The 26,466-nt window shown below is 43.4% G+C and overlaps 2 protein-coding genes across 6 annotated transcripts in view; both read right to left on the bottom strand.

Annotated features, from left to right (window-relative positions):
* Positions 1-485: 485 nt before the first annotated feature.
* On the bottom strand, positions 486-1,654 carry LOC115201930 (zinc finger protein 189-like). Its single transcript, XM_029765824.1, has 2 exons — positions 1,628-1,654; positions 486-1,420 (listed from the first exon to the last, which is right to left on the bottom strand). The coding sequence occupies exons 1-2, from the start codon at positions 1,634-1,636 to the stop codon at positions 623-625; spliced, it is 807 nt and encodes a 268-aa protein (XP_029621684.1). The 5' UTR covers positions 1,637-1,654; the 3' UTR covers positions 486-622.
* A 16,879-nt stretch (positions 1,655-18,533) lies between these two features.
* LOC115201835 (zinc finger protein 19-like) overlaps positions 18,534-26,466 on the bottom strand; it is a 90,454-nt gene continuing 82,521 nt past the window's right edge. For 4 of the 5 annotated variants that reach the window (XM_029765691.1, XM_029765690.1, XM_029765687.1 and 1 more), the window contains 4 exons: positions 24,854-25,003; positions 21,916-22,027; positions 21,586-21,707; positions 18,534-20,018 (listed from right to left, as the gene is read on the bottom strand). In XM_029765691.1, the coding sequence (XP_029621551.1) occupies positions 19,017-20,018; positions 21,586-21,707; positions 21,916-22,027; positions 24,854-25,003 (1,386 nt within the window). In that variant the 3' untranslated portion in view covers positions 18,534-19,016. Of the gene's footprint in view, positions 20,019-20,332; positions 21,708-21,915; positions 22,028-24,853; positions 25,004-26,466 lie in introns of those variants that run through there. The other variant, XM_029765689.1, reaches the window with a different exon arrangement.

Here is a 26,466-nt window from a genome sequence, read left to right on the forward strand (position 1 = left end):
ACCTTCCAACAGGACAACGCAGGAGTTGCTTCGGGACAAGTCTCTGAATGTCCTTGAGTGGCCCAGCCAGAGCCTGGACTTGAACCCGATCGAACATCTCTGGAGAGACCTGAAAATACATGTGTAGCAATGCTCCCCATCCAACCTGATAGCGCTTGAGTGGATCTGCAGAGATGTATCGGACAAACTCCCCAAATACAGGTGTGCCAAGCTTGTAGCGTCATACCCAAGAAGACTTGAAGCTGTAATTGCTGCCAAAGGTGTTCAACGAAGTACTGAGTAAAGGGTCTGAATACTTATGTAAATGTGATATTTCAGTTGATTTTTAATACATTTGCAAAAATGTCTAAAAACATGTTTTTTTGCTTTGTCTTTTGGGGTATTGTGTGTAGATTGAGAGGAAAAAATGATTTAAATAATTTTAGAATAAGGCTGTAATGTAACAATATGTGGAAAAAGTCAAGGGGTCTGAATACTTTCCAAATGCACTGTAGGGACTGTATATACAGTATTCCTTAACATAATGTCTGGATGTAATATTCTACCCAGGAATATCCAAATGCATCTGTGGATATTTTCTGATGACAACTAAAATTCATCGTTGTCTTTTGATATGTGTTTGTTATAGAGTGGAGTGTTTTTTCTGCTGGTGTAACCTGAGGTAGCTCTTCTCTGAGAACCTCTTCCCGCAGTGCGCACAGGCGAAAGGCCTCTCTCCCGTGTGGACCCTCTGGTGCCTCTTCAGGTCACCAGCCTGGGCGAAGCACATGTGACACTGGGTACAGCTGAAGGGTTTCTCCCCTGTGTGGACCCTCTGGTGCCTTTTCAGGGTGCATGCCTGGGCGAAGCTCATGTGACACTGGGTACAGCTGAAGGGTTTCACCCCTGTGTGAACCCTCTGGTGGATCTCTACCTTCTGGAGGCAGCTGAAGCCTTTGTTACAGAACATGCAGAGGAACCGTTTCTCTTTAATCCAGTCCACTTTCATTGGATTAGTCTGTGTATCTAATACCACAGGCATGTCACTAGGTATCATCTCTGTCCCTGTAGTGTATGAACACGATGGATCATTGACAGTCTGTAAAGTGTCACCTGAGTCCCGATGGGACAGAACAGTCCTTGGGCTCAGGTTGCCGTAAAGTAAATACTCTGCGCGTGGAGCAGGTGGACAGCCCAGTCGGTTTATCCCCGTTAAAGTCTTGGTGTCTGTCTCTGACTTGAGGATGGTGTTCAGCGTTCCACTGACCTCCATAATGCTGCATTGGGTCCTGGACTGCTCTTGGGCGGTGGTGGGGTTCTCCGTGGCTACAGGGGGCGCTCCAGCCGCTCCAGTCTGGATGTTTCTGCTGTGCCGTGGGTCCTCCTCTCCTTCAGACGTTTCCTGCTTGACCCCAGGACCTGCGTCCTCTACGTCTGCAGACTGACACAAGAAGAGAGGAGGTTATTACAGGTACATGAGTTGAATTGAATAACAATGATGTAGGGAACTCTCACAAGCTCCCTTATGGCAGATAAATAAGGATGTACATGAAAGCTAGTGAATAGCTGAGGGGGGCCTTTCTGAAATAAACTGTCCACATTTAATTTACAAAGTAACTCATGTTTTATATAACACTATTACACTAACCTCTATCATGATAACATGCTGGGTTGAGGTTCCACTCCCCTCATCAACAGTAATTGGTTGGTCATCTCTCCATGTATTGTGTCCCGCTGGCTTCACAGAGATCCTGTGGCCTCCAGTGAGATGTCCTTCACCTGAGAGAGTGATTGGGGGAAAAGAGGTGGTCAGGTATATTGTATTCTATTGACACTGTGTAGAATTGGCAAGGATGTAAGGTAACACTTATAATTTCTTGGTATACTACTTATTGATTGATGTATTATGTTCCATGCATCACATTGTTTTCATTTAGTAAATAATTGGAAATGCAATAAATCAAGAATCTGGTTAGAATATGATAGTGTCTATGCGCAAGATGGGGAATTATTGCATACTATCCAAAAACAGACCAAGACCTAATTCTGGGCAACACATCTGAACACATGCAGAGGGGAACGGGGCGACAAACACTGAGCTCTATATGAAAGGAGACACCCCGTGCAGCCTCCGACAAAATGTACATTTAGCCTTTCCTCTGTATCGGTCGAGGATCTTGACATTACTGGGATGACTGGCGAGGACGCGCTCTCGCGTTGTCCTGTCTGCTCGGTCCCGTGCCACCTTAATTTCTAGTTGCTGTAGTTTCCTCCGCAATGCTTTGTTTTCTTTCTGGCTTTGAGTTATTTCCAAACGAAACACTGCATAGTCGTCGTCTACGAGTTTACAGATCTCCGCCATGGCTGCATTCGCTAGCACCTCCATGATGGAGGCCATTTGAGTGTGAAAAACCATACAGTTAGCCATTGTTAGCTAACTTTAGCAGCTAGCTAGCGTTACCTAGTTCACATCTATCAACCAAGTCGTCTCCAATGAAATGTAAATAATACCGGGAGTAAGTATGTGATACTGTGCGGTTAAATTAATCTTATTTTGAGTTCCAGGGTGTTAAACGTCTAACAATAATTAAATTGCTCTTGGTCACTGAACACTTTCGTTTACTAAGGTTTATGGTGTTATGGCGGTCCGCAAACAACCGTTATAGGTGCATGCCGCCACCTACTGTACTGGAGTGTGTAGTCATCACAGTTTACAAACTAAAATAATAAATAAACAAACATTAAGGAAAATCTAAACCTTCCTGCCTTATCCTGTACTACTAAGAAAATTTAAAAAAGAGCCCTACATGATCTTTGAGTCTTGGTCCACCCACCTTTTAGAGGGCATATACATTCCAGCCCTTGGGCTCACTGTCCCACCTGTTCTGCCACACATGTATAATAATAGCTCTAATCTTACATTTGGCCAATGGAGGCTGGTGGGGGGAGCTATAGGATGACAGGCTCATTGTAATGGCTTGAATGTAAAGAATTGAATGGTATCAAGCATATGGAAACCACATGTTTAACTACATTCCATTTATTCCATTCCAGCCATTACAATGAGCCTGTCCTCTTATAGCTCCTCCCACCAGCCTCCACTGCATTCGGCTTCACCTCTACCCAGTGGAGCGGGAATATCAATTATATATAGTTTATAGTTTTAAAGCCCTTTGGCTACCTGGTCTACTATTACATTCCTGCCCATTCCCATGTAGGCTGGAACCCAGCAAAATCACACTACTACACCCAGTCTCACGATTTTCCATAGCAATATTAATGCCTCCATAGTAGGTCACTCCTATTAGATTTGCCGGATGATAAAACTATTCAATAGAGACGGAATTCCATTTACTTTAGTTTTTATTGGCAGACTACACCAAAAAGGTGTATTACCGCCACCTACTGGGGGAGTTAAACTGGGAGACATTTTTATTTTTTTCCACTTTTATTTAACCAGGTAGGCCAGTTGAGAGCAAGTTCTCATTTACAACTGCGACCTGGCCAAGATAAAGCAAAGCAGTGTGACACAAACAACAACAGTTACACATGGAATAAACAAGCGAACAGTCAATAACACAATAGAAAAAATAAAGTCTATATACATTGTGTGCAAATGGTGTGAGGAGGTAGGCAATAAATAGGTCATAGTAGCGAGGTAATTACAATTTAGCAGATCAACACTGGAGTGATAAATGAGCAGATGATGATGTGCAAGTAGAGATACTGGTGTGCAAAAGAGCAGAAAAGTAAATAAAACAATATGGGGATGAGGTAGGTAGATTGGGTGGGCTATTTACAGATGGACCATGTACAGTTGCAGCGATCGGTTAGCTGCTCAGATAGCTGATGTTTATAGTTGGTGAGGGAAATATAAGTCTCCAGCTTCAGCGAATTTGTTATTTTTTGTAATTTTATTTTGTATTTTTTTTGCAATTTGTTCCAGTCACTGGCAGCAGAGAACTGGAAGGAAAGGCGGCCAAAGGATATGTTGGCTTTGGGGATGACCAGTGAGATATACCTGCTGGAGCGCGTGCTACAGGTGGGTGTTGTTATCGTGAGCTGAGATAAGGCGGAGCTTTACCTAGCATAGTCTTATAGATGACCTGGAGCCAGTGGGTCTGGCGACGAATATGTAGAGAGGGCCAGCTGACAAGAGCATACAAGTCGCAGTGGTGGGTGGTATAAGAGGCTTTGGTAACAAAACGGATGGAGGGGGGGGGTTGTCAATGTATATAGTCCGGTAACCATTTGATGAATTGTTCAGCAGTCTTATGGCTTGGGGGGTAGAAGCTGTTAAGGGGCCTTTTGGTCCTAAACTTGGCGCTCCGGTACCGCTTGCCGTGCGGTAGCAGAGAAAGCAATCTATGACTTGGGTGACTGGAGTCTCTGACAATATTATGGGCTTTTCTCTGACACCGCCTATTATATAGGTCCTGGATGGCAGGGAGCTTGGCCCCAGTGATGTACTGGGCCGTACGTACTACCCTCTGTAGCGCCTTACGGTAAGATGCCGAGCAGTTGCCATACCAGGCGGTGATGCAATCGGTCAGGATGCTCTTGATGGTGCAGCTGTAGAACATTTTGAGGATCTGGGGACCCATGCCAAATCTTTTCAGTCTCCTGAGGGGTAAAAGGTTTTGTCGTGCACTCTTCTGACTGTTTTGGTGTGTTTGGACCATAATAATTTGTTGGTGATGTGGACACCAAGGAACTTGAAACTCTCGACCCGCTCCACTACAGCGCCGTCGATGTTAATGGGGGCCTGTTCGGCCCGCCTTTTCCTGTAGTCCACGATCAGCTCCTTTGTCTTGCTCACACTGAGGGAGAGGTTGTTGTCCTGGCACCACACTGACAGTTCTCTGACCTCGTCCCTATAGGCTGTCTCATCGTTGTCGGTGATCAGGCCTACCACTGTTGTGTCGTCAGCAAACTTAATGATGGTGTTGGAGTCGTTTGACCACGCAGTCATGGGTGAACAGGGAGTACAGGAGGGGACTACGTACACTCCCCTGAGGCAGACGTGTTGTTGCCTACCCTTACCACCTGGAGGTGGCCCGTCAGGAAGTCCAACATCCAGCTGCAGAGGGAGGTGTTTAGTCCCAGGGTCCTTAGCTTAGTGATGAACTTCGTGGGCAATATGGTGTTGAAAGCTGAGCTGTAGTCAATGAACAGCATTCTCACATAGGTGTTAATTTTGTCCAGGTGGGAAAGGGCAGTGTGGAGTACAATTAAGATTGCGTCATCTGCAGATCTGTTGGGACGGTATGCGAATTGGGTCAAGGGTATCCGGGAGGATGCTGTTGATGTGAGCCATGACCAGCCTTTCAAAGCACTTCATGGCTACCGACATGAGTGCTACGGGGTGGTAATCATTTAGGCAGGTTACCTTCGCTTCCTTGGGCACAGGGACTATGGTGGCAGATGTCAGGGAGAGGTTGAAAATGTCAGGTTGAAAATGTCAGTGAAGACACTTGCCAGTTGGTCCGTGCATGCTTTGAGTACACGTCCTGGTAATCTATCTGGGCCCCGGCTTTGTGAATGTTGACCTGTTTAAAGCTCTTGCTCACATCGGCTACCGAGAGCGTTATCACACAGTCATCCAGAACAGATGGTGCTTGCCTTAAAGCCAGCATAAAAGGCATTTCGCTCGTCTGTTAGGCTGCTCGCGTCTGTTAGGCTGCTCGCGTCTGGGTTTCCCTTTGTAGTCCGTAATAGTTTTCAAGCCCTGCCACATCCGACGAACGTCAGAGCCGGTGTAGTAGGATTCAATCTTAATTCTGTATTGACGCTTTGCTTGTTTGATGGTTCGTCTGAGGGCATAGCGGGATTTCTTATAAGCGTCCAGATTAGTGTCCCGCTCCTTGAAAGCGGCAGCTCTTATGCTATTATGCTAAATGAATCACTTTATTATCAGCAAGCTGGAGAGGTTACAACAAACTCTGCACACCGTACAGGTCTATCAGAAGCTCCGTTGAGGCGGTCCCAGCAGTTGTCTTATATACGGCTATACACAGACAAGTTATATTTGCATGATTTAGCATAATTAATTAATCACTACCGGTGGCTCGCACATGTGACTGACCAATACCTCATGAGGCTTTCTCTCTCTCCAAGTTGAGATCTTGAAACTGAGATACCTCGGTTGTTCCCATAGCAATATTCTGGGCGTTCTGCCAAGTTGAGGAACAGTGATAATAAGGGTTCCCCCATACACGATCAGTCAGTCACCTGCATGAATCTTTCTAATTAGTTATTAGAAATTAGCATTGATTTGATACTTTGTAGCATTGATTTGATAAATAAACATAACATTTCCCTCACATTGGCATAATAGCGCAAAGGGTGTGGTTAAATGAAAAAGGTATGCGCGCTGTTCTTGGAATTATGGTACTGCTTATCACATTACACATCAAATCTCCTATGATCAGTATCTTTCTGAGAGCAGATTTGAGAGCAGATTTGTTTAGAAAAGAACAGTGTGTTAGCAAGAATAGATTAGAAAATAATGAATGACTTTATTCCATCTACATCACCTCAGTAAGGTAAATATTCAACTATACTTGTTCTAGCCTGGGTTTACTGTCTCTCTAAAACGGCTATTAACTAAGGGTTAATGCGGGATATGTGGTCAATTACCCTCTTACCCCAAGACATTTCACATGATAACTATAATATGTCAGCTAAAGAATGGTTCCCAGATATCCCATGTGTAAATCTCAAGTCACACTGCTATGATGTCTCCCAATTGTGGACACTCCTATGTCTGATAAGGCTACTCAGGAAGGAGAAGCTCTTGTAACATAGTTTACACTTGAAGGGCCTCTCCTTGATGTGAATGTTCTGGTGCTTCTTCACATAGTTCACCTCAGCGAAGCGCTTCCCACACGTGGGGCAGGCATATGTATTGTCTGCATCCATCCTAATGCTCCCATGTTGTGACCCAATGACACCAGAGGAGGTAGCAGAAGCAGCCACCACCCTCAAGTTGTTAGTCTTTGAGCTCCCACCTTGACCTCTTGCCATTGTTTGGGTGTTGTTGGGATTGTGTGCTGTGTTATAGGCTAGGTACCTCTTGTGGTGAACGCCCATCCTGACCCTGTTTATATTGGTGGGGTAACCATGAGGTAACTGAGGAAGGTTAGACCCAGGTCCAGGCTTTTATGAACCCAGTTACCAGGCATTAGACGAGACCCTGAAGGAGAAGACAGACTTCCCGAAAGACTATTGTTGTGGAAATTCTTACACAGGGACACTCGAAGTCAATCTTAAATGAATCATTGTTTATTGTCAGCGCGCTGGAGAGGTTCCAACAAACTTAATGCACCATAGTGAACGTCTGTCAGAAGCTCTGCTGGGGCAGTCCCAGCAGTTGTCTTATATACGGCTATACACACAAGTTATATTTGCATGATTTAGCATAATTCATTAATCATTACCGTTTTGTTTCATTCATGTGACCGACCAATACTGGTTCATAACATGTGACAGACTAATACCTCACAAGGCTTCTTCTCTCTAAGCTGAACAGATATATTTCATTCTCAAAACAAGGTCTGGGCGGACTGCCAAATTGCAGATACTGATAAGTCAGGATTCGTTCAATCAGTCATTTGCATGAACACAGAAATTGGTTATTAGAACAGCACATGAATAGAACACATTAAAACCTGTTGTGGATAGGGGGCAGTATTTTCACGGCCGGATGAAAAAAAACGTACCCGATTTAAACTGGTTACTACTCTTGCCCAGAAACGAGAATATGCATATTGTTAGTAGATTTGGATAGAAAACACTCTGAAGTTTCTAAAACTGTTTGAATGGTGTCTGTGAGTATAACAGAACTCATATGGCAGGCAAAAACCTGAGAAGATTCCAAGCAGGAAGTGGCCTGTCTGTAAATTTGTAGTTCTTCTTTTGGTTCTCTATCGAAACTACAGTATCTGAGCTGTTACGAAGCACTTTCTAAGGCTTCCATTGGCTCTCTAAAGCCTTCAGAAAGTGGATTGAGGCGTCTCCTGTCTCTGGGCAGAGTATACTAGCACAGTTTGTCAGTGGTCTGCCTAGTGACAAAGAGATTGGAGATGTGCGGTCCCGCGACCATGCTGTTTTTTGTTTTCTCTCTTTGAATGAATACACTATTGTCCGGTTGGAATATTATCGCTATTGTACGAGAAAAACACCATAAAAATTGATTTTAAACAGCGTTTGACATGCTTCTAAGTACGGTAAAGGAACATTTTGAATTTTTTTGTCTCGAAATGCGCTCGCGCGTTACCCTTTGGATAGTGACCTGAACGCACGAACAAAACGGAGGTATTTGGACATAACTATGGATTATTTGGAACAAAAACAACATTTGTTGTTGAAGTAGCAGTCCTGGGAGTGCATTCTGACGAAGATCAGCAAAGGTAATACCATTTTTCTAATAGTAATTCTGAGTTTAGTGAGCCCCGAACTTGGCGGGTGTCAAAATAGCTAGCCGTGATGGCTGAGCTATGTACTCAGAATATTGCAAAATGTGCTTTCGCCGAAAAGCTATTTTAAAATCTGACATAGCGATTGCATAAAGGAGTTCTGTATCTATAATTCTTTAAATAATTGTTATGTATTTTGTCAACGTTTATGATGAGTAATTTGGTAAATTCACCGGAAGTTTTGGGTGGGAATGCATGTTCTGAACATCACATGCTAATGTAAAAAGCTGTTTTTGGATATAAATATGAACTTGATTGAACAAAACATGCATGTATTGTATAACATAATGTCCTAGGAGTGTCATCTGATGAAGATCATCAAAGGTTAGTGCTTCATTTAGCTGTGTTTTGGGTTTATGTGACATATATGCTTGCTTGGAAAATGGCTGTGTGATTATTTTTCGCCGTGTACTCTCCTAACATAATCTAATGTTTTGCTTTCGCTGTAAAGCCTTTTTGAAATCGGACAATGTGGTTAGAGTAACGAATGGTGTAAAATAGTCGTATGTTTGAAAAATTTTAATTATAGCGTTTTTGTATTTCGCGCCATGCTCTACCATTGGATATTGGCTAGCGGAACGTCTGTCCTCAACAGGTTTAATTAGTTATAAGAAAAGCACAACATTTCCATCACAGTACCACCAGGGGGGTCTCCCACTACTCTCTATGAAGGCTGAAGCCCAGGGTGACCTGCTCTGTTCTTCATGGATACTGTGGTGTTTGTATCATAGACCCTCCTGTTCCTATCTCTATCAGCCCCAGGCCCTGCTTCAGCCCTGCACTGAGACTGTGAAGAGAAGGGTCTGGGCTGCGGACTGGAGCCTCGGTCTCTCTGACGACCACCAGGACTAAGGTTGTTCAGTCCACCTGTCCACTGGTTGTGTTCTGTGTGGTGGTTGTGGTGGAGTCTCTGTCCCTCACGGTAGGGTCTTGGTTTTCGACTCGGGAAGGAAGGAAGAGCGATGGCTCCTGATCCAGGGTCCTGATCCACGGCCAGGGTTTGAGACCAGCCACCTCAGAGGTCCACTCTCCTGCCAGCAACACCGGATATCAGCAGCACAGGAGGCTGCAGAGGGGAGAACGGCTCATAATAATGGCTGGAATGGAGTGAATGGAATGGTATCAAACACATGGAAGGCATGTGTTTGACGTGTTCAATACCATTCCATGTATTCCATTCCAGCCATTACGATGAGCCTGTCCTCCCCAATTAAGGTGCTACTGGCCGCCTGTGATCAGCAGGTCTTCATGGGCTGCAGACTGCAAACAAAGCTTATAGAGAAAAGCATAAAGGTTTATATAAGAAAGTCTTTGCTACACACACAGAAACATGACATGATATTCTAAAATCTTAACCATAGTCAAGTGTCACACCCTGATCTGTTTCACCTGCCTTTGTGCTTGTCACCCCCCACCAGGTGTCTCCCATCTCCCCTCATTATCCCCTGTGTATTTTTATATGTTCTCTGTTTGTCTGTTGCCAGATCGTTTTGTTCGTCAAGCCTACCAGTGTTTTCCCCCTTGCTCCTGTCTTTTCTATAGTTCCTGTTTTCTAGTTTTCCCGGTTTTTACCATTCTGCCTACCCTGAGTCTGCCTACCTTGCCCCACCACACTGGATTACTGACCTCTGCCTGCCCTTGACCTGTCGTTTTGCCTGCCCCCTGTTCTAGTAATAAAGTTTTGTTACTTCGACACGGTCTGCATCTGAGTCTTCCCTAAAACGTGATAGTCAAGCCCATCTCTAACACTGTTATTCAAGTACCTAAGAATATGGAACCATTGGAGTTTATTCCATATCGTTTATTTTTTTGTAACACTATGGTTTTGTTGTGGGACGGCTATGTTGGTAGTAGCTACGTTGGTCTATTGTACTGTACTTCAAACAATATGTATGCAGGTTGCTTAGGATTCAAACCTCAAACAACCTAATTCATACTCTTAGAGGAGGTGCTCCCACAATAATGTGATTTGTACTGCAGACAAGTTATTGGATTATTTTGTTTTACCAATTGCTGTGCTGATCAATGAGCAGTTCATTATCTCTGTCAAATGAATATGTAGCATAAAATTGTCTGTGATACACATTTACAACAGGCCTATATCTAAAAATACATTCAGCCTAATGATATACATACATGCATACATACATATATACATACATACACAGTGCACAAAACATTAGGAACACAGCCTGAGACATGGATTGTATGTGTGCCATTCAGAGGGTGAATGGGCAAGACAAAAGATTTAAGTGCTTTTGAATAGGGTATGGTAGTAGGTGCCAGGTGCACCGGTTTGACCGTGTCAAGAACTGCAAAGCTGCTGGGTTTTTCACACTCAACAGTTTCCGCATGTGTATCAAGAATGGTCCACCACCCAAAGGACATCCAGCCAACTTAACACAGCTCACTTTCTCATCCATAGCCTAAAAACGCATATCAAGTGCAAGTTGTCTGTTTTGCTCACGTCTGAAGGCTGGGGAGCATTTAGGACGTATTCTACTGCGGATCGCTAAAATGTCGGAATGATTATGATCACACTTCCTCAATTCAAATATTATTGCGACACTACACCAAAGATGGTTTAGAAACTTGGGAACCAAGCTCGAGTTATCAGTGCAGCGTGTTATCGCCTGCACTTGTTGAAACATCTTCACGCCTAGAAAAAAACCTATAGGCTTCCGTCATAACTGTCAATTTATAGAAAAAAAGAAAGCATCACAGGGGGCAAAAAAAACGAATCCCGTCCGAATCGTCCTACCGGAATAACAGACATTCTGGGGTAATAAATACATACCCAAGGTTCTCTAGTTATACAAGTCCCGTGAGAATAGGACTATAGCCTTAATAATAACTCCTGAAGAATTAATCATTTATTGCACTAAAATGATACACCAAATGTAGGCAATATTTGGACTTGGGAACAGGAGTGGAGAAATCTGATTTCGTTCTTTCTGCATGTTGAGAGAATGCAATGCTCTATACCATCTGTAGAGGTGCTGTCTTCATCATAAAAGCTAATAGTATTTAACCACATCAAATATGCATCGAAGCCGAACTGAAATCTTATCAGAAACACGTTGGGCTGTTTTGACAGGTTTCTTTTTCCTAACAACCTTTTAAACTGATGTCATTTGGAGATTTTGCAAGGAAATCTTTCCCGTTAGGCCTAACGTTTAGTCTTGACTCCGCGAAAATGACAAAGAGAACTTGACCGATGTCAACTAGATCGAAGCATTCATTCTATCGATCTATTACATTATTCTATTGCGTAAAGGTTCATTTAGTTTTCTTGGGCAACATAATGACAAACGAGAAGCTACAAGGTATCTAATTATAAACAAGTTGATTAACAAATAGCCTGCCAAAATGTCGGAAATTATAAGTAGAAACATATCTATATCAGGCAACAAAAAATAGTTTTGTAGCCTATAGCGCATTTTCTATATTTGCGGGTTAAGGTAGTGTAACGGCCGTCGTTAGAGAAAGACCAAGGTGCAGCGGAGGATGTGTTCATCTTGAATGAATTTTAATACAAAAAGAGAACACTTGACAAAATAAACAAAATGACAGCCGACAGTTCTGTCAGGTACTAACAACGAAACAGAAAGCACCAAACAGAAACAATCACCCACAAAAACTCAAAGGAAAAACAGGCTACTTATGTGTGACTCCCAATCAGCAACAACAAACCACAGCTGTGCCTGATTGGAAGCCACACGGCCAAAATCAACGAAACAAACCAACCTAGAAAAAATAACAGAACGCCCACCCAATGTAACACCCTGGCCCAAAATAAAGAACAAAAACCCCTCTCTATGGCCAGGGCATTACAGGTTGGGAGTGGGACTCAGGTTTTCACTTTATCACATACAGTGCATTCGTAAAGTATTCAGACCCATTCACTGTTTCCACATTTTGGTACATTACAACCTTATTTTAACATTGTTTAAATTATTTTCCCCCTCATCAATCTACACACAATATCCTATAATGACAAAGCAAAAACAGATTTTAGATTTTTTTGCAAATGTAAAAAAAAATACTGAAATATCACAGCCAATAAGTATTCAGACCATTTACTCAGTACTTTGTTGAAGCACCTTTGGCAGCGATTGCAGCCTCTAGTCTCTGACCTTACAAGCTTGGCACACCTGTATTTGGGGAGTTTCTCCCATTCCTCTCTGCGGATCCTCTCAAGCTCTGTCAGGTTGGATGGGGAGCATTGCTGCACAGCTATTTTCAGGTCTCTCCAGAGATGTTTGATCAGGTTTAAGTCCAGGCTCTGGCTGGGCCACTCAAGGATATTCAAAGACTTTTCCCGAAGGCCCTCTTGCGTCTTAACTGTGTGCTTAGGGTCGTTGTCCTGTTGGAAGGTGAACCTTCGCCCCAGTCGGAGGTCCTGAGCGCTCTGGAACAGGTTTTCATCAAAGATCTCTATGTTCTTTGCTCTTTTCATCTTTCCCTCGATCCTGACTAGTCTCCCAGTCCCTGCCGCTGAAAAACATTCCCACAGTATGATGCTGCCACCACCATGCTTCACCGTAGGGATGATGCCAGGTTTCCTCCAGATGTGACACTTGGCATTTAGGCCAAAAGACTTCAATCTTGGTTTCATCAGACCAGATAATCTTGTTTCTCATGGTCTGAGCGTCCTTTAGGCTCCTTTTGGCAAACTCCAAGCGGGCTGTCATGTGCTTTTTACTGAGGAGTGGCTTCTGTCTGGCCACTCTATCATTCAGGCCTGATTGGTGGAGTGCTGCAGACATGGTTGTCCTTCTGGACGATTCTCCCATCTCCACAGACAAACTCTGGAGCTCTGTCAGAGTGACCATCGGGTTCTTGGTCACCTCCATGACCAAGGCCTTTTTTGCTCAGTTTGGCTGGGCGGCCAGCTTTAGGAAGGGTCTCGGTGGTTCCAAACTTCTTCCATTTAAGAATGATAGAGGCCACTGTGATCTTGGAAATCTTCAATGCTGCAAACATTGTTTGGTACGCTCCCCCATATCTGTGCCTCAACACAATCCTGTCTCAGAGCTCTATGGACAATTCCTTCGACCTCATTGCTTGGTTTTTGCTCTGACATGCACTGTCAACTGTGGGACCTTATATAGGCAGGTGTGTGCCTTTCCAAATCATGTCCAATCACTTGAATTTACCACAGGTGGACTCCAGTCAAGTTGTAGAAACATCTCAAGGATCATCAATGGAAACAGGATGCACCTGAGCTCAATTTCGAGTCTCATAGCAAAGGGTCTGAATAGTTATGTAAATAAGGTATTTCAGTTTTTATATTTTTTTAATTAGCAAAACATTCTAAAAACCTGTTTTCGCTTTGTCGTTATGGGGTATGGTGTGTAGATTGATGAGGAAAAATAATGCTGTAACAAAATGTGGAAAAAGTGAACGGGTCTGAATACTTTCTAAATGCACTGTCAGGCAGTTGCAGATTTGTTATTAGCGGGTGCAGGTGACCCACGCACCACTAGTTGTCACCAAATTAGCTAATGTCATAGCAGTGGCGGTCGGTGCCGTATATGATGAGGGAGGACGTTTTTGTTTTTCATGAGCATGGCCTTATTTCTATTACAGCATATTGGATGACTGTCATTCAAATTCCATTCACCCAGTTCAATGCAACATTGATAGATTTAGGCTATTACATGATACTCACATTTTCCCTATACAGTGGGGGGGAAAGTATTTGATCTCCTGCTGATTTTGTACGTTTGCCCACTGATAAAGAAAGGATCAGTCTATAATTTTAATGGTAGGTTTATTTGAACAGTGAGAGACAGAATAACAACAAAAATATCGAAAAAAACGCATGTCAAAAATGTTATAAATTGATTTGCATTTTAATGAGGGAAATAAGTATTTGACCCCCTCTCAATCAGAAAGATTTCTGGCTCCCAGGTGTCTTTTATACAGGTAACGAGCTGAGATTAGGAGCACACTCTTAAAGGGAGTGCTCCTAACCGCAGCAGTAAAAAAGACACCTGTCCACAGAAGCAATCAATCAATCAGATTCCAAACTCTCCACCATGGCCAAGACCAAAGAGCTCTCCAAGGACGTCAGGGACAAGATTGTAGACCTACACAAGGCTGGAATGGGCTACAAGACCATCGCCAAGCAGCTTGGTGAGAAGGTGACAACAGTTGGTGCGATTATTCGCAAATGGAAGAAACACAAAAGAACTGTCAATATCCCTCGGCCTGGGGCTCCATGCAAGATCTCACCTCGGGGGTTGCAATGATCATGAGAACGGTGAGGAATCAGCCCAGAACTACACAGGAGGATCTTGTCAATGATCTCAAGGCAGCTGGGACCATAGTCACCAAGAAAACAATTGGTAACACACTACGCCGTGAAGGACTGAAATCCTGCAGCACCCACAAGGTCCCCCTGCTCAAGAATACATATACATGCCCGTCTGAAGTTTGCCAATGACCATCTGAATGATTCAGAGGACAACTGGTGAAAGTGTTGTGGTCAGAGGAGACCAAAATGTAGCTCTTTGGCATCAACTCAACTCGCCATGTTTGGAGGAGGAGGAATGCTGCCTATGACCCCAAGAACACCATCTCCACCATCAAACATGGAGGTGGAAACATTATGCTTTGGGGGTGTTTTTCTGCTAAGGGGACAGGACAACTTCACCGCATCATTTGACGGGGCCATGTACTGTCAAATCTTGGGTGAGAACCTCCCTCAGCCAGGGCATTGAAAATGGGTCGTGGATGGGTATTCCAGCATGACAATGACCCAAAACACATGGCCAAGGCAACAAAGGAGTGGCTCAAGAAGAAGCACATTAAGGTCCTGGAGTAGCCTAGCCAATCTCCAGACCTTAATCCCATAGAAAATCTGTGGAGGGAGCTGAAGGTTCGAGTTGCCAAACGTCAACCTCGAAACCTTAATGACTTGGAGATGATCTGCAAAGAGGAGTGGGACAAAATCCCTCCTGAGATGTGTGCAAACCTGGTGGCCAACTACAAGAAACGTCTGACCTCTGTGATTGCCACCAAGTACTAAGTCATGTTTTGCAGAGGGGTCAAATACTTATTTCCCTCATTAAAATGCAAATCATTTTATAACATTTTTGACATGCGTTTTTCTGGATTTTTTTGTTGATATTCTGTCTCTCACTGTTCAAATAAACCTACCATTAAAATTATAAACTGATAATTTCTTTGTAAGTGGGCAAACGTACAAAATCAGCAGGGGGATCAAATACTTTTTTCCCCCACTGTACCCATAATGAGGTTGCTACAACTTAGCCTATGAATGAAAGTTTACAAAGTAGCACACAGGTCGACAGAAATTTTTTAGGTGACAGACAGTGACACATTCAATACTGCCTTGCACACTCTTGCCTGCATCTAGCTGATCTAATGTGTAATCATTCGTCCAACAGTTGCAAACGAGAGTTTCCATTGGACAAATTCAGGTAAGTTTATCCCTGTTTCGTTCCGTTTGCTTCCGTTTAAGAAACGTTTTTCAACAGAATTGGTGAAGTAAATACACCCCTTATCATGCGTAAACACAGTTCACTTTCATAGTGGCCCTGTTGTAATTCCTTCTCACATCTATGTGCTCTCCTCCCCTCACCTTTTCCCTTCATTTGTGTACTTTAATGCACAACACATCAGCTGTATTTGAACAGGCGAAAAAAAACTTTCCAAGCCAAACCATATCAAAACCGCTACACACCATATTAGCTAAAGTAACATCATAGTCAGCATAGCTAATAGAACTAACGTGTTAGTAAACTCGCTAATCTTGCAGCAATACATTTGTAAAACCAAAAGCTTACCTTTATTTGGAAGTACCAGTGGTGTGTTGGACATAGCCAGCTAGCTAACATAGCATCCCTCTATTTGAGCAGGGCTTGAGTGAGCTAAACTAGCTAGCTGCATTTGCTAACTACAGTTGAAGTCAGAAGTTTAAATACACTTAGGTTGGAGTCATTAAAACTTGTATTTCAACCACTCCACAAATTTCTTGTTAACAAACTAATTGTTTACAGGCAGATTATTTCACTTATAATTCACTGTATCACAATTCCAATGGGTGAGAAGTTTACATACACTAAGTTGACTGCTTTTAAACAGCTTGGAAAATTTCAGAAAATGATGTCATGGCTTTAGAAGCTTCTGATCAGTCAATTGGAGGTGTACCTGTGGATGTATTTCAAGGCCTACCTTCAAACTCAGTGCCTCTTTGCTTGACATCATGGGAAAATCAAAAGAAATCAGCCAAGACCTCCACAAGTCTGGTTCATCCTTGGGAGCAATTTCCAAACGCCTGAAGGTACCACGTTCATATGTACAAACAATAGTACGCAAGTATAAACACCATGGGACCACGCAGCCGTCATACCGCTCAGGAAGGAGACGCGTCCTGTCTCCTAGAGATGAACGTACTTTGGTGCGAAAAGTACAAATCAATCACAGAACAACAGCAAGGACCTTGTGAAGATGCTGGAGGTAACAGGTACAAAAGTATCTATATCCACAGTAAAACAAGTCCTATATCGACATAACCTGAAAGGCCGCTCAGCAAGGAAGAAGCCACTGCTCCAAAAGCGCTATAAAAAAGCCAGACTACGGTTTGCAACTGCACATGGGGACAAAGATCGTACTTTTTGGAGAAATGTCCTCTGGTCTGATGAAACAAAAATAGAACTGTTTGGCCATAATGACCATCGTTATGATTGGAGGAAAAAGGTTAGAGGCTTGCAACCTTAAGAACACCATCCCAACCATGAAGCACGGGGGTGGCAGCATCATGTTGTGGGGGTGCTTTGCTACAGGAGACACTGGTGCACTTCACAAAATAGATGGCATCATGAGAAAGGAAAATTATATGGATATACTGAAGCATCATCTCAAGACATCAGTCAGGAAGTTAAAGCCTGGTCGCAAATGGGTCTTCCAAATGGACAATGACCCCAAGCATACTTCCAAAGCTGTGGCAAAACGGCTTAAGGACAACAAAGTCAAGGTATTGGAGTAGCCATCACAAAGCCCTGACCTCAATCCTATAGAAAGTTTGTGGGCAGAACTGAAAAAGGGTGTGCGAGCAAGGAGGCCTACAAACCTGACTCAGGTACACCAGCTCTGTCAAGAAGAATGGGCCAAAATTCACCCAACTTATTTTGGGAAGCTTGTGGAAGGCTACCCGAAACGTTTGACCCAAGTTAAACAATTTAAAGGCAATGCTACCAAATACTAAATTGAGTGTATGTAAACTTCTCACCCACTGGGAATGTGATGAAAGAAATAAAAGCTGAAATAAATCATTCTCTCTACTGTTATTCTGACATTTCACATTCTTCAAATAAAGTGGTGATCCTAACTGACTTAAGACAGGGAATTTTCACTAGGATAAAATGTCAGGGATTGTGAAAAACTGAGTTCAAATGTATGTAAACTTCCAACTTCAACTGTAAGTGAAACTGAAAGAAATTACTCTCTCTTCCTTCTCTTTCATTTTTGAAGAAACTAATTTGTTTAAAACGGTTAAACTATTGTCTTTCTCGCTCTTTGAGTAAACTACTCACCACATTTTATGCACTGCCGTGCTAGCTAGCTGTAGCATATGCTTTCAGTACTAGATTAATTTTCTGATCCTTTGATTGGGTGGAAACATGTCAGTTCATGCTGCAAGAGCTCTAATAGGTTGGAGGACGTCCTCCGTAAGTTGTCATAATTACTGTGTAAGTCTATGGAAGGAGGTGAGAACCATGAGCCTCCTAGGTTTTGTATTGAAGTCAAGTACCCAGAGGGCGGAAACTAGCTGTCCTCCGGCTACACCATAGTGCTACCCTACAGAGTGCTGTGGAGGCTACTGTAGACCTTCATTGCAAAACAATGTATTTTAATCAATGATTTGGTGGATATATTTGAATATATTTAGTATAGTGTTATCTAAAAAGGTGAACTTTTTAAAATGTTTCACTATTTTTATTACTATGAAATTCACTGAGGATGTTTCTCTCCTTCCTCCTCTGAGGAGCCTCCACTGGTGTGATGAGATCAGATGTGATATACTAGTCAATGAAAGTCTTAAAATGAAAAGTCACATTTCGTGTTTATTAAACATAAACAAGTGTTAAATACACCTGTCTCAGCTACAAATCTGTATGATAAACAACATTAATTTTATCATTAAAAGTGTCTTGGGACAGAAATTAAGTAGTTGAATGGCATTTGTGAACATCATATAGCCTACACAGTACAAACACAATATGAACAGACTTTTTAAGCTTATATATCACACAATGTCTGGATACAATATTCGCGGCAGGAATATTCAACATGGTTACTCTCGTTATTCCAAATGCATCTGCTGACAAAAATGATAATTCATGTTTGAGTGCTATGGCTACTTTCTATGTTATAGAGTGGAATGGTTTTCTATTGGTGTATCCTGAGGTAGCTCCTTTCTGAGAGCCTCTTCCTGCAGTGCGTACAGGCGAAAGGCCTCTCTCCCATGTGGACCGTCAGGTGCATCTTCAGCTGTTGCTGGCTGGAGAATCTCTTCTCACAATGGGGTCAGCTGGAGGATTTCTCCCCTGTGTGGACCCTCTGGTGCCTCTTCAGGTTGCCAGCATGGGCGAATTGCATGTGACACTGGGTACAGCTGAAGGGTTCCTCCCCATTGTGGACACCCCTATGCCTGATAAGGTTACTCAGGAAGGAGAAGCTCTTGTAACACAGCTTACACTTGAAGGGCCTCTCCTTGGTGTGAACAGTCTGGTGTTGCTTCACATAGTTCGCCTCAGAGAAGCGCTTCCCACATGTGGGGCAGGCATATGGCTTGTCGGCGTCTGTCCTAATGCATCGCTTCCCACGTTGTGACCCCGAGGAGGTAGAAGCAGGAGCCACCACACTCAGGGGGTTAGTATTTGAGCTCCCTCCCTGACCTTTAGCCATTGTTTGGGTGTTGTTGGGATTGTGTGCTGTGTTATAGGCTAGGTACCTCTTGTGGTGAACGCCCATCCTGACCCTGTCTGTATTTGTTGGGTGTAACTGAGGAAGGCTAGACCCAGACGTCCTATGAACCCAGTCATTCGGCATTAGACAAGACCCTGAAGGAGAAGACAGACTTCCTGTTAGACTACTACCAGGGGGGTCTCCCACCACGCTCTGTGAAGTCTTAAGCCCAGGGTGACCTGCTCTGTTCATCATGGATACTGTGATGTTTGTATCATAGGAACAGGAGGGTCTCTCTCTATCAGCGCCAGGCCTTGCTTCATCACTGCACTGAGACTGTGAAGAGAAGGGTCTGTGCTGCAGACTGGATCCCTGACTGGAGCCTCTGTCTCTCTGATGACCACCAGGACTGAGGTTGTTCAGTCCACCTGTCCACTGGTTGTGTTCTGTGTGGAGTCTCTGTCCCTCACGGTTTGGTCCTGGTTCCAACTCGGGAAGGAAGAGTGATGGCTCCTGATCCAGGGTTCTGATCCGGGGCCAGGGTTTGTGCCCAGCCACCTCAGAGGTCCAGTCTCTCCCGCCAGCAACACCTGAAATCAGCAGGTCCTCATGGACTGCAGACTGTAAACACAAATTGTACAGAAGAGCATATAAAAGTTTATATAAGAAACTGCTGTACACACAGAAACATGACATTATAAAATGTTAACCAGTGTCAAGCATCTCTAACACTGTGATTGAGGTACCTAACAATATGGAGCCATTGGAGTTTATTATAAAACGATTCCATATGTGTTGATTCAAGAATTAAGCATAATATTTTGGTTCGACTGAGATAAGGATAACTCAGTCCCTGCAATGATACAAAAATAACCAAGTCAGTCAGCACAGAGTAAATTTTGTATTTCATTTCACAAAATGGTCATACACTAAGATAACTTGAAGTACAGTACTTTTATTGCACAAAACGATATGTGACATATATAATAACTTCTCACTATGGTAACACTTGACCTTTTCTGTAAATCTGGTACCCTTGCTTTAAAAAAAAGAATTTTAGAATACATTGGAAAAGGTTCAACATTACATAACACACAGCTTCACTACTTCATGTGACGTAAACATGAATTAAGGCACCATCATTATCTCACTATCAACCTAAAGGGAGAAAATGTGTCACTCTTCATCAGTGAAGCATTTTTACAAACACCAACCATCACCATATAATCTACTCTGCCTCATCATACTCATTCTTTCTTCAGTTGACTTCATCCGGTTCCCTACTTCATTAAAAACAAACGGAATTAACTACAAACAAACTAGCTAGTACTACATTACATGTCCCTCTACTCTATACATGGGCCGCGTGCATTTTCTGCTGGTGTATCCTGAGGTAGCTCCTCTCTGAGAAACTCTTCCCGCAGTGCGTACAGGCGAATGGCCTTTCTCCCGTGTGGACCTTCAGGTGCATCTTCAGCTGGTGCTGGTGGGAGAACCTCTTCTCACACTGGGGACAGCTGAAAGGTTTCTCCCCTGTGTGGACCCTCTGGTGCCTCTTCAGGTGGTGCTGATGGGAGAACCTCTTCTCACACAGGTGGCAGCCGAATGGTTTCTCCCCCGTGTGCATCCTCTGGTGGATCTCCACCTGTTTGGGGAAACTGAAGGTTTTCCCACAGAATGAACACGGGAAGCGCTTCTCTTTGCCACCAGATCTACTGATAGCATTACTACTACTGTCATTTGTCAATGGGTTTGTGTAGCCATTTAGTGTTGATGCACTGGCATTGTCTGAGGTCTGGTTTAACATTAGGAGAGTGTGAGGAGGATGAAGGCCAGGGAGTGTCTGTGTTGTCGCAGGGTCCATGTTCCAGTTGGTAGTTCCTATAGAAGGCAGGCTGAAGGCAGCACCTGTTAGGGGGTTAACCTGAGGCCCCATCAGTCTCTCTGAATCACAACTATAGGAGCAGGATGGAGCATCGCTAAACAAGTCTGTGACTGTTCTCTCCCTCCGCATACAGACACCTCCCTGTCCCTGCACACCACATCTATGCCTCGCCCTGGTCACAGCCAGTCTGTTGTCATGGAGTCTAAGATCGGTTGTTGTTTTGTGTTCCACTGTCTGTTTCTGGTTGTGGTTAACAGTGTTGTTCCCCAGCCCAGAGTTGAGGACGCTGTCCCATCCACTGACCTCCGCTATGTTGCCTCTGGTCCTGGCCTGCTTAGTGATATTGTCCCCTGGGCGCTTGACTGCACCGGTCTGGGAATCCAAGATGGTCTCCCAGTCTCCTCTGTAATCCTCCAGCCAACCAACTGCAGGAAGAGGTTACAAAATAGACTTTAGAAACATGGCAGAGAACTACATATGGAGTTTTTTTACCTGGTCAAGTTCATTCATTATAATGTGTGGTTTTGTATGTAAACATAAGTTGCATTTATGAATGAAGAAAGAAAACAAATAGCCAGGTGCCTCACTATTCCCACTGAAGATCTATTTAGGCTATATGTATTTCTCCCTTACCTTGCTCTCCCATCTTTAGTCCACTCAGCAGATCAATGCCCTCTGGTTCATCTTCTATTGTCTCCTCTTTGACCAGCAGCAGATCAGGCTTCCCATCCTCCATGTCTACTGACTGTAAGAGATACAGAGTGAGAGGATGTTGGATCAAGAAATCTGATATGAGCAACCTGCTATGGAGCATCTTCTGAGTACTATGCAAATATGTTAGTTGATTTGATTACTTGACACTTGTGATGGAAAATTGTATATTTGTGCTTTAACCAATTTCTGTGTTCATGCAAGTGACTGATTGAACCAATCCTCACTATCAGTATCTGCAATTTGGCAGTATGCCCAGAACTTTGTTTGAGAACGAAAGGGCAAGGTGACCGGAAACATGACCGAATACAAACAGTGTAGTTATTCCCTCCGCAAGGCAATCAAACAAGCTAAGTGTCAGTATAGAGACAAAGTAGAGTCGCAATTCAACGGCTCAGACACAAGAGGTATGTGGCAGGGTCTACAGTCAATCACGGACTACAAAAGGAAAACCAGCTCTGTCGCGGATCACGATGTCTTGCTCCCAGACAAACTAAATAACTTATTTGCTCGCTTTGAGGACAATACAGTGCCACTGACATGGCCCGCTACCAAAACCTGCGGGCTCTCCTTCACCGCAGCTAACGTGAGTAAAACATTTAAACGTGTTAACCCTCGCAAGGCTGCCGGCACAGACAGCATCCCCAGCCGCACCCTCAGAGCATGCGCAGACCAGCTGGCTGGTGTGTTTACGGACATATTAAATCAATCCTTATCCCAGTCTGCTGTTCCCAACTGCTTCAAGAGGGCCACCATTGTTCCTGTTCCCAAAGAAAGCGAAGGTAACTGAGCTAAATGACTATCGCCCCGTAGCACTCACTTCCGTCATCATGAAGTGCTTTGAGAGACTAGTCAAGGACCATATCACCTCCACCCTACCCGACACCCTAGACCCACTCCAATTTGCTTACCGCCCCAATAGGTCCACAGATGACGCAATCACACTGCCCTATCCCATCTGGACAAGAGGAACACCTATGTAAGAATGCTGTTCATCGACTACAGCTCAGCATTTAACACCATAGTACCCTCCAAACTCGTCATTAAGCTCGAGACCCTGGGTCTCGACCCCACCCTGTGCAACTGGGTCCTGGAATTCCTGACAGGCCGCCCCCAGGTGGTGAGGGTAGGTAACAACATCTCCACCCCGCTGATCCTCAACACTGGGGCCCCACAAGGGTGCGTTTTCAGCCATCTCCTGTACTCCCTGTTCACCCATGACTGCGTGGCCATGCACGCCTCCAACTCAATCATCAAGTTTGCAGACGACACTACAGTGGTAGGCTTGATTACCAACACCAACGAGACGGCCTACAGGGAGGAAGTGAGGGCCCTCGGAGTGTGGTGGTGTCAGGAAAATAATCTCTCACTCAATGTCAACAAAACAAGGAGATGATCGTGGACTTCGGGAAACAGCAGAGGGTGCACCCCCCCATCCACATCGACGGGACAGTAGTGGAGAGGGTGGAGAGTTTTAAGTTCCTCGTCGTACACATCACAGACAAACTGAAATGGTCCACCCACACAGACAGCATGGTGAAGAAGGCGCCGCAGTGCCTCTTCAACCTCAGGAGGCTGAAGAAATTTGGCTTGTCATCAAAAACACTCACAAACTTTTTCAGATGCACAATCGAGAGCATCCTGTCAGGCTGTATCACCACCTGGTACGGCAACTGCTCCGCCCACAACCGTAAGGCTCTCCAGAGGGTAGTGAGGTCTGCATAACGCATCACCGGGGGCAAACTACCTGCCCTCCAGGACACCTACACCACCCGATGTCACATGAAGGCCAAAAAGATCATCAAGGACAACAACTACCCGAGCCACTGCCTGTTCACCCCGCTATCATCCAGAAGGCGAGGTCAGTACAGGTGCATCAAAGCGGGGACCGAGAGACTGAAAAACAGCTTCTATCTCAAGGACATCAGATTGTTAAACAGCCATGACTAACATTGAGTGGCTGCTGCCAACATAGTGACTCAACTCTAGCCACTATAATAATGAAAAATTGATGTAATAAATGTATCACTAGCCACTTTAAACAATGCCACTTTATATAATGTTTACATACCCTACATTACTCATCTCATATGTATATACTGTACTCTATACCATTTACTGCATCTTGCCTATGCCGTTCGGCCATCGCTCATCCATATATTTATATGTACATATTCTTATTCATTCCTTTACACTTGTGTATAAGGTAGTTGTTGTGAAATTGTTAGGTTAGATTACTTGTTAGATATTACTGCATGGTCGGAACTAGAAGCACAAGCATTTCGCTACACTCGCATTAACATCTGCTAACTATGTGTATGTAACACATAAAATGTGATATCTCAGTTTCAATGTCTCAGCTTGTAGAGAAGATGCCTCGTGAGGTATTGGTCTGTCACAAGCATGAACCAAACGTTAATGATTAATTAATTATGAATGATGAATGAGCTAAATCATGCAAATATAACTTGCCTGTGTAAATATATAAGAGAGTTTACGGGACTGCCCCGGTAGGGCTCACTTCAGACCGATACCTTATGCATCTAAGTTTGACTGTGACCTCTTCAGCATGCTGGTAATAAACAATGATTCATTTAAGATTGACTATGAGTACCCTATGTGTAGAATTTCCACCACAAACTGTTTAATAGTTTGACAGTTCAAAGGCATGGTCCCACACTTAAGACAAAATTATTAAAACCTGGGCCCGTATCCACATAGAGTTTCAGAGTAGGATTGCTGATCTAGGATCCTTCTATATACATCTTATTCATTATGCTCTAAAAGGCTAAACTGATCCTAGATCAGCACTCTGAGTGGCTTTGCCACTGATCTAACACCATACAGACAGTGTGGTCACCTCAGTGAGACTGTGTGTGGTCCTGTTTTGCTCAGCTGGTTCAGGAGGTGGTGTAGTCTGGTTGTCCTCCATGACCATGGTCCCCTCAGGGTTCCCCAGACCCTCCTCACACTCCTCCTCCTTCACCAGCAGCACCTCTGGACCCTCCTCCTGGAAGAGACAGGTGATACAGATTACACAGACATACACACAGATAATAAACACACTTTCAACATGGAGTGTTTAACCATCCCCACTATGTTTGAGTCCTATACTGTAGTTACAGAATGACTTCATTGTTGTTAAACCCATCATGGTGGACATAAATATGATGTTGTTGGTAAAAACAAGTTAGCTATGATAAGTCAAAAGTCATCAGACAAACCTGACTAAACATTCTGTGTACAGGAGGTGTTTGTTAGCGTGTGGGTATCACAGGAGGTTGGTGGCACCTTAATTAGGGAGAAGGAGCTTGTGTTAATGACTGAAGCGGAATAGGTGGAATGGTATCAAACGCATGGTTTCCAGGTGTTTGACGTCATTCCATTTGCCATGCTCTTCTCAGCAGCCTCCTGTGGTGGGTATGTGTAGGTATATTTAGTAGGTGTATAGTGTATATTGGTTATAACGTCGTGTTTATGCAGAATAGGGTGAGATCAGATGTGAGGTACACTAAAGAGAGTGAAATGAAAGTCTTAGAATGAAAAGTCCAATTTTGTGTTTATTAAATAAAAACACTTTAAATAGACCATATGAAAACCACACATACACACATCTGTATTTACTCGACAAATTGCATTTCTTTTCTCAATAAAAGTGTCTTGGGGAATTTTTGTTGGTAGTTGAATGGAAGTAATGCATTTTTAACATCAAATGTACAGTACAAACAATCTGAAACAGATTCATTAGGCTTATATATGCCTTATATATATATATATATCACACAATGTCTGGATGCAATATTCTACCCAGGAATATTCAACACTGAAATCTGTTACTCACATTATTACTTGTTTAGCCTCGTGCTTCAACACTCTTCGTTGTTGCGGAAATTGACCCACTACTGTAGTTTACTTTGTGCATCTAAGTCAAGGATCATCAACTAGATTCAGCCATGGGCCGATTTTCTTTTTTGCAGATGGTCAAGGGGCCGAAACATAATTATAATTTGTAGACTGCAAATTGACCGCAAGAAGCTCAAACAGATATATTTGACGAAAATATAATAATTTCAAATCTTGCTTAAATTTGTATATGATCCCATATATCTTTCTATTCGGCATGGGAATACTTTGGAAGAGATTTCCAAAATAAAAATCAATTGGACTGGTGTTTTATGTCAATAAAAACCATATACGAATGTATTAGTTTTAATTGCTCAGAAAACTCACCCGCCAGTTGGGGAACTTTACATAGTGTTGAATATTCAACACTGAAATCTGTTAATCTTGTTATTCCAAATGCATCTGTGGATCTTTTCTCTTGACAACAATGACAATCAATGTTTGTGTTTAATGCAGGAGGTGATCAACAAGTAAGAAGCTATAGAGTGGAATGGTTTTTCTTCTGGTGTATCTTGAGGTAGCTCCTCTCTGAGAACCTCTTCCCGCAGTGTGTACAGGCGAACGGCCTCT

This window comes from Salmo trutta, chromosome 11 (genome assembly GCF_901001165.1).
Source record: "Salmo trutta chromosome 11, fSalTru1.1, whole genome shotgun sequence".
NCBI lineage: Eukaryota > Metazoa > Chordata > Actinopteri > Salmoniformes > Salmonidae > Salmo > Salmo trutta.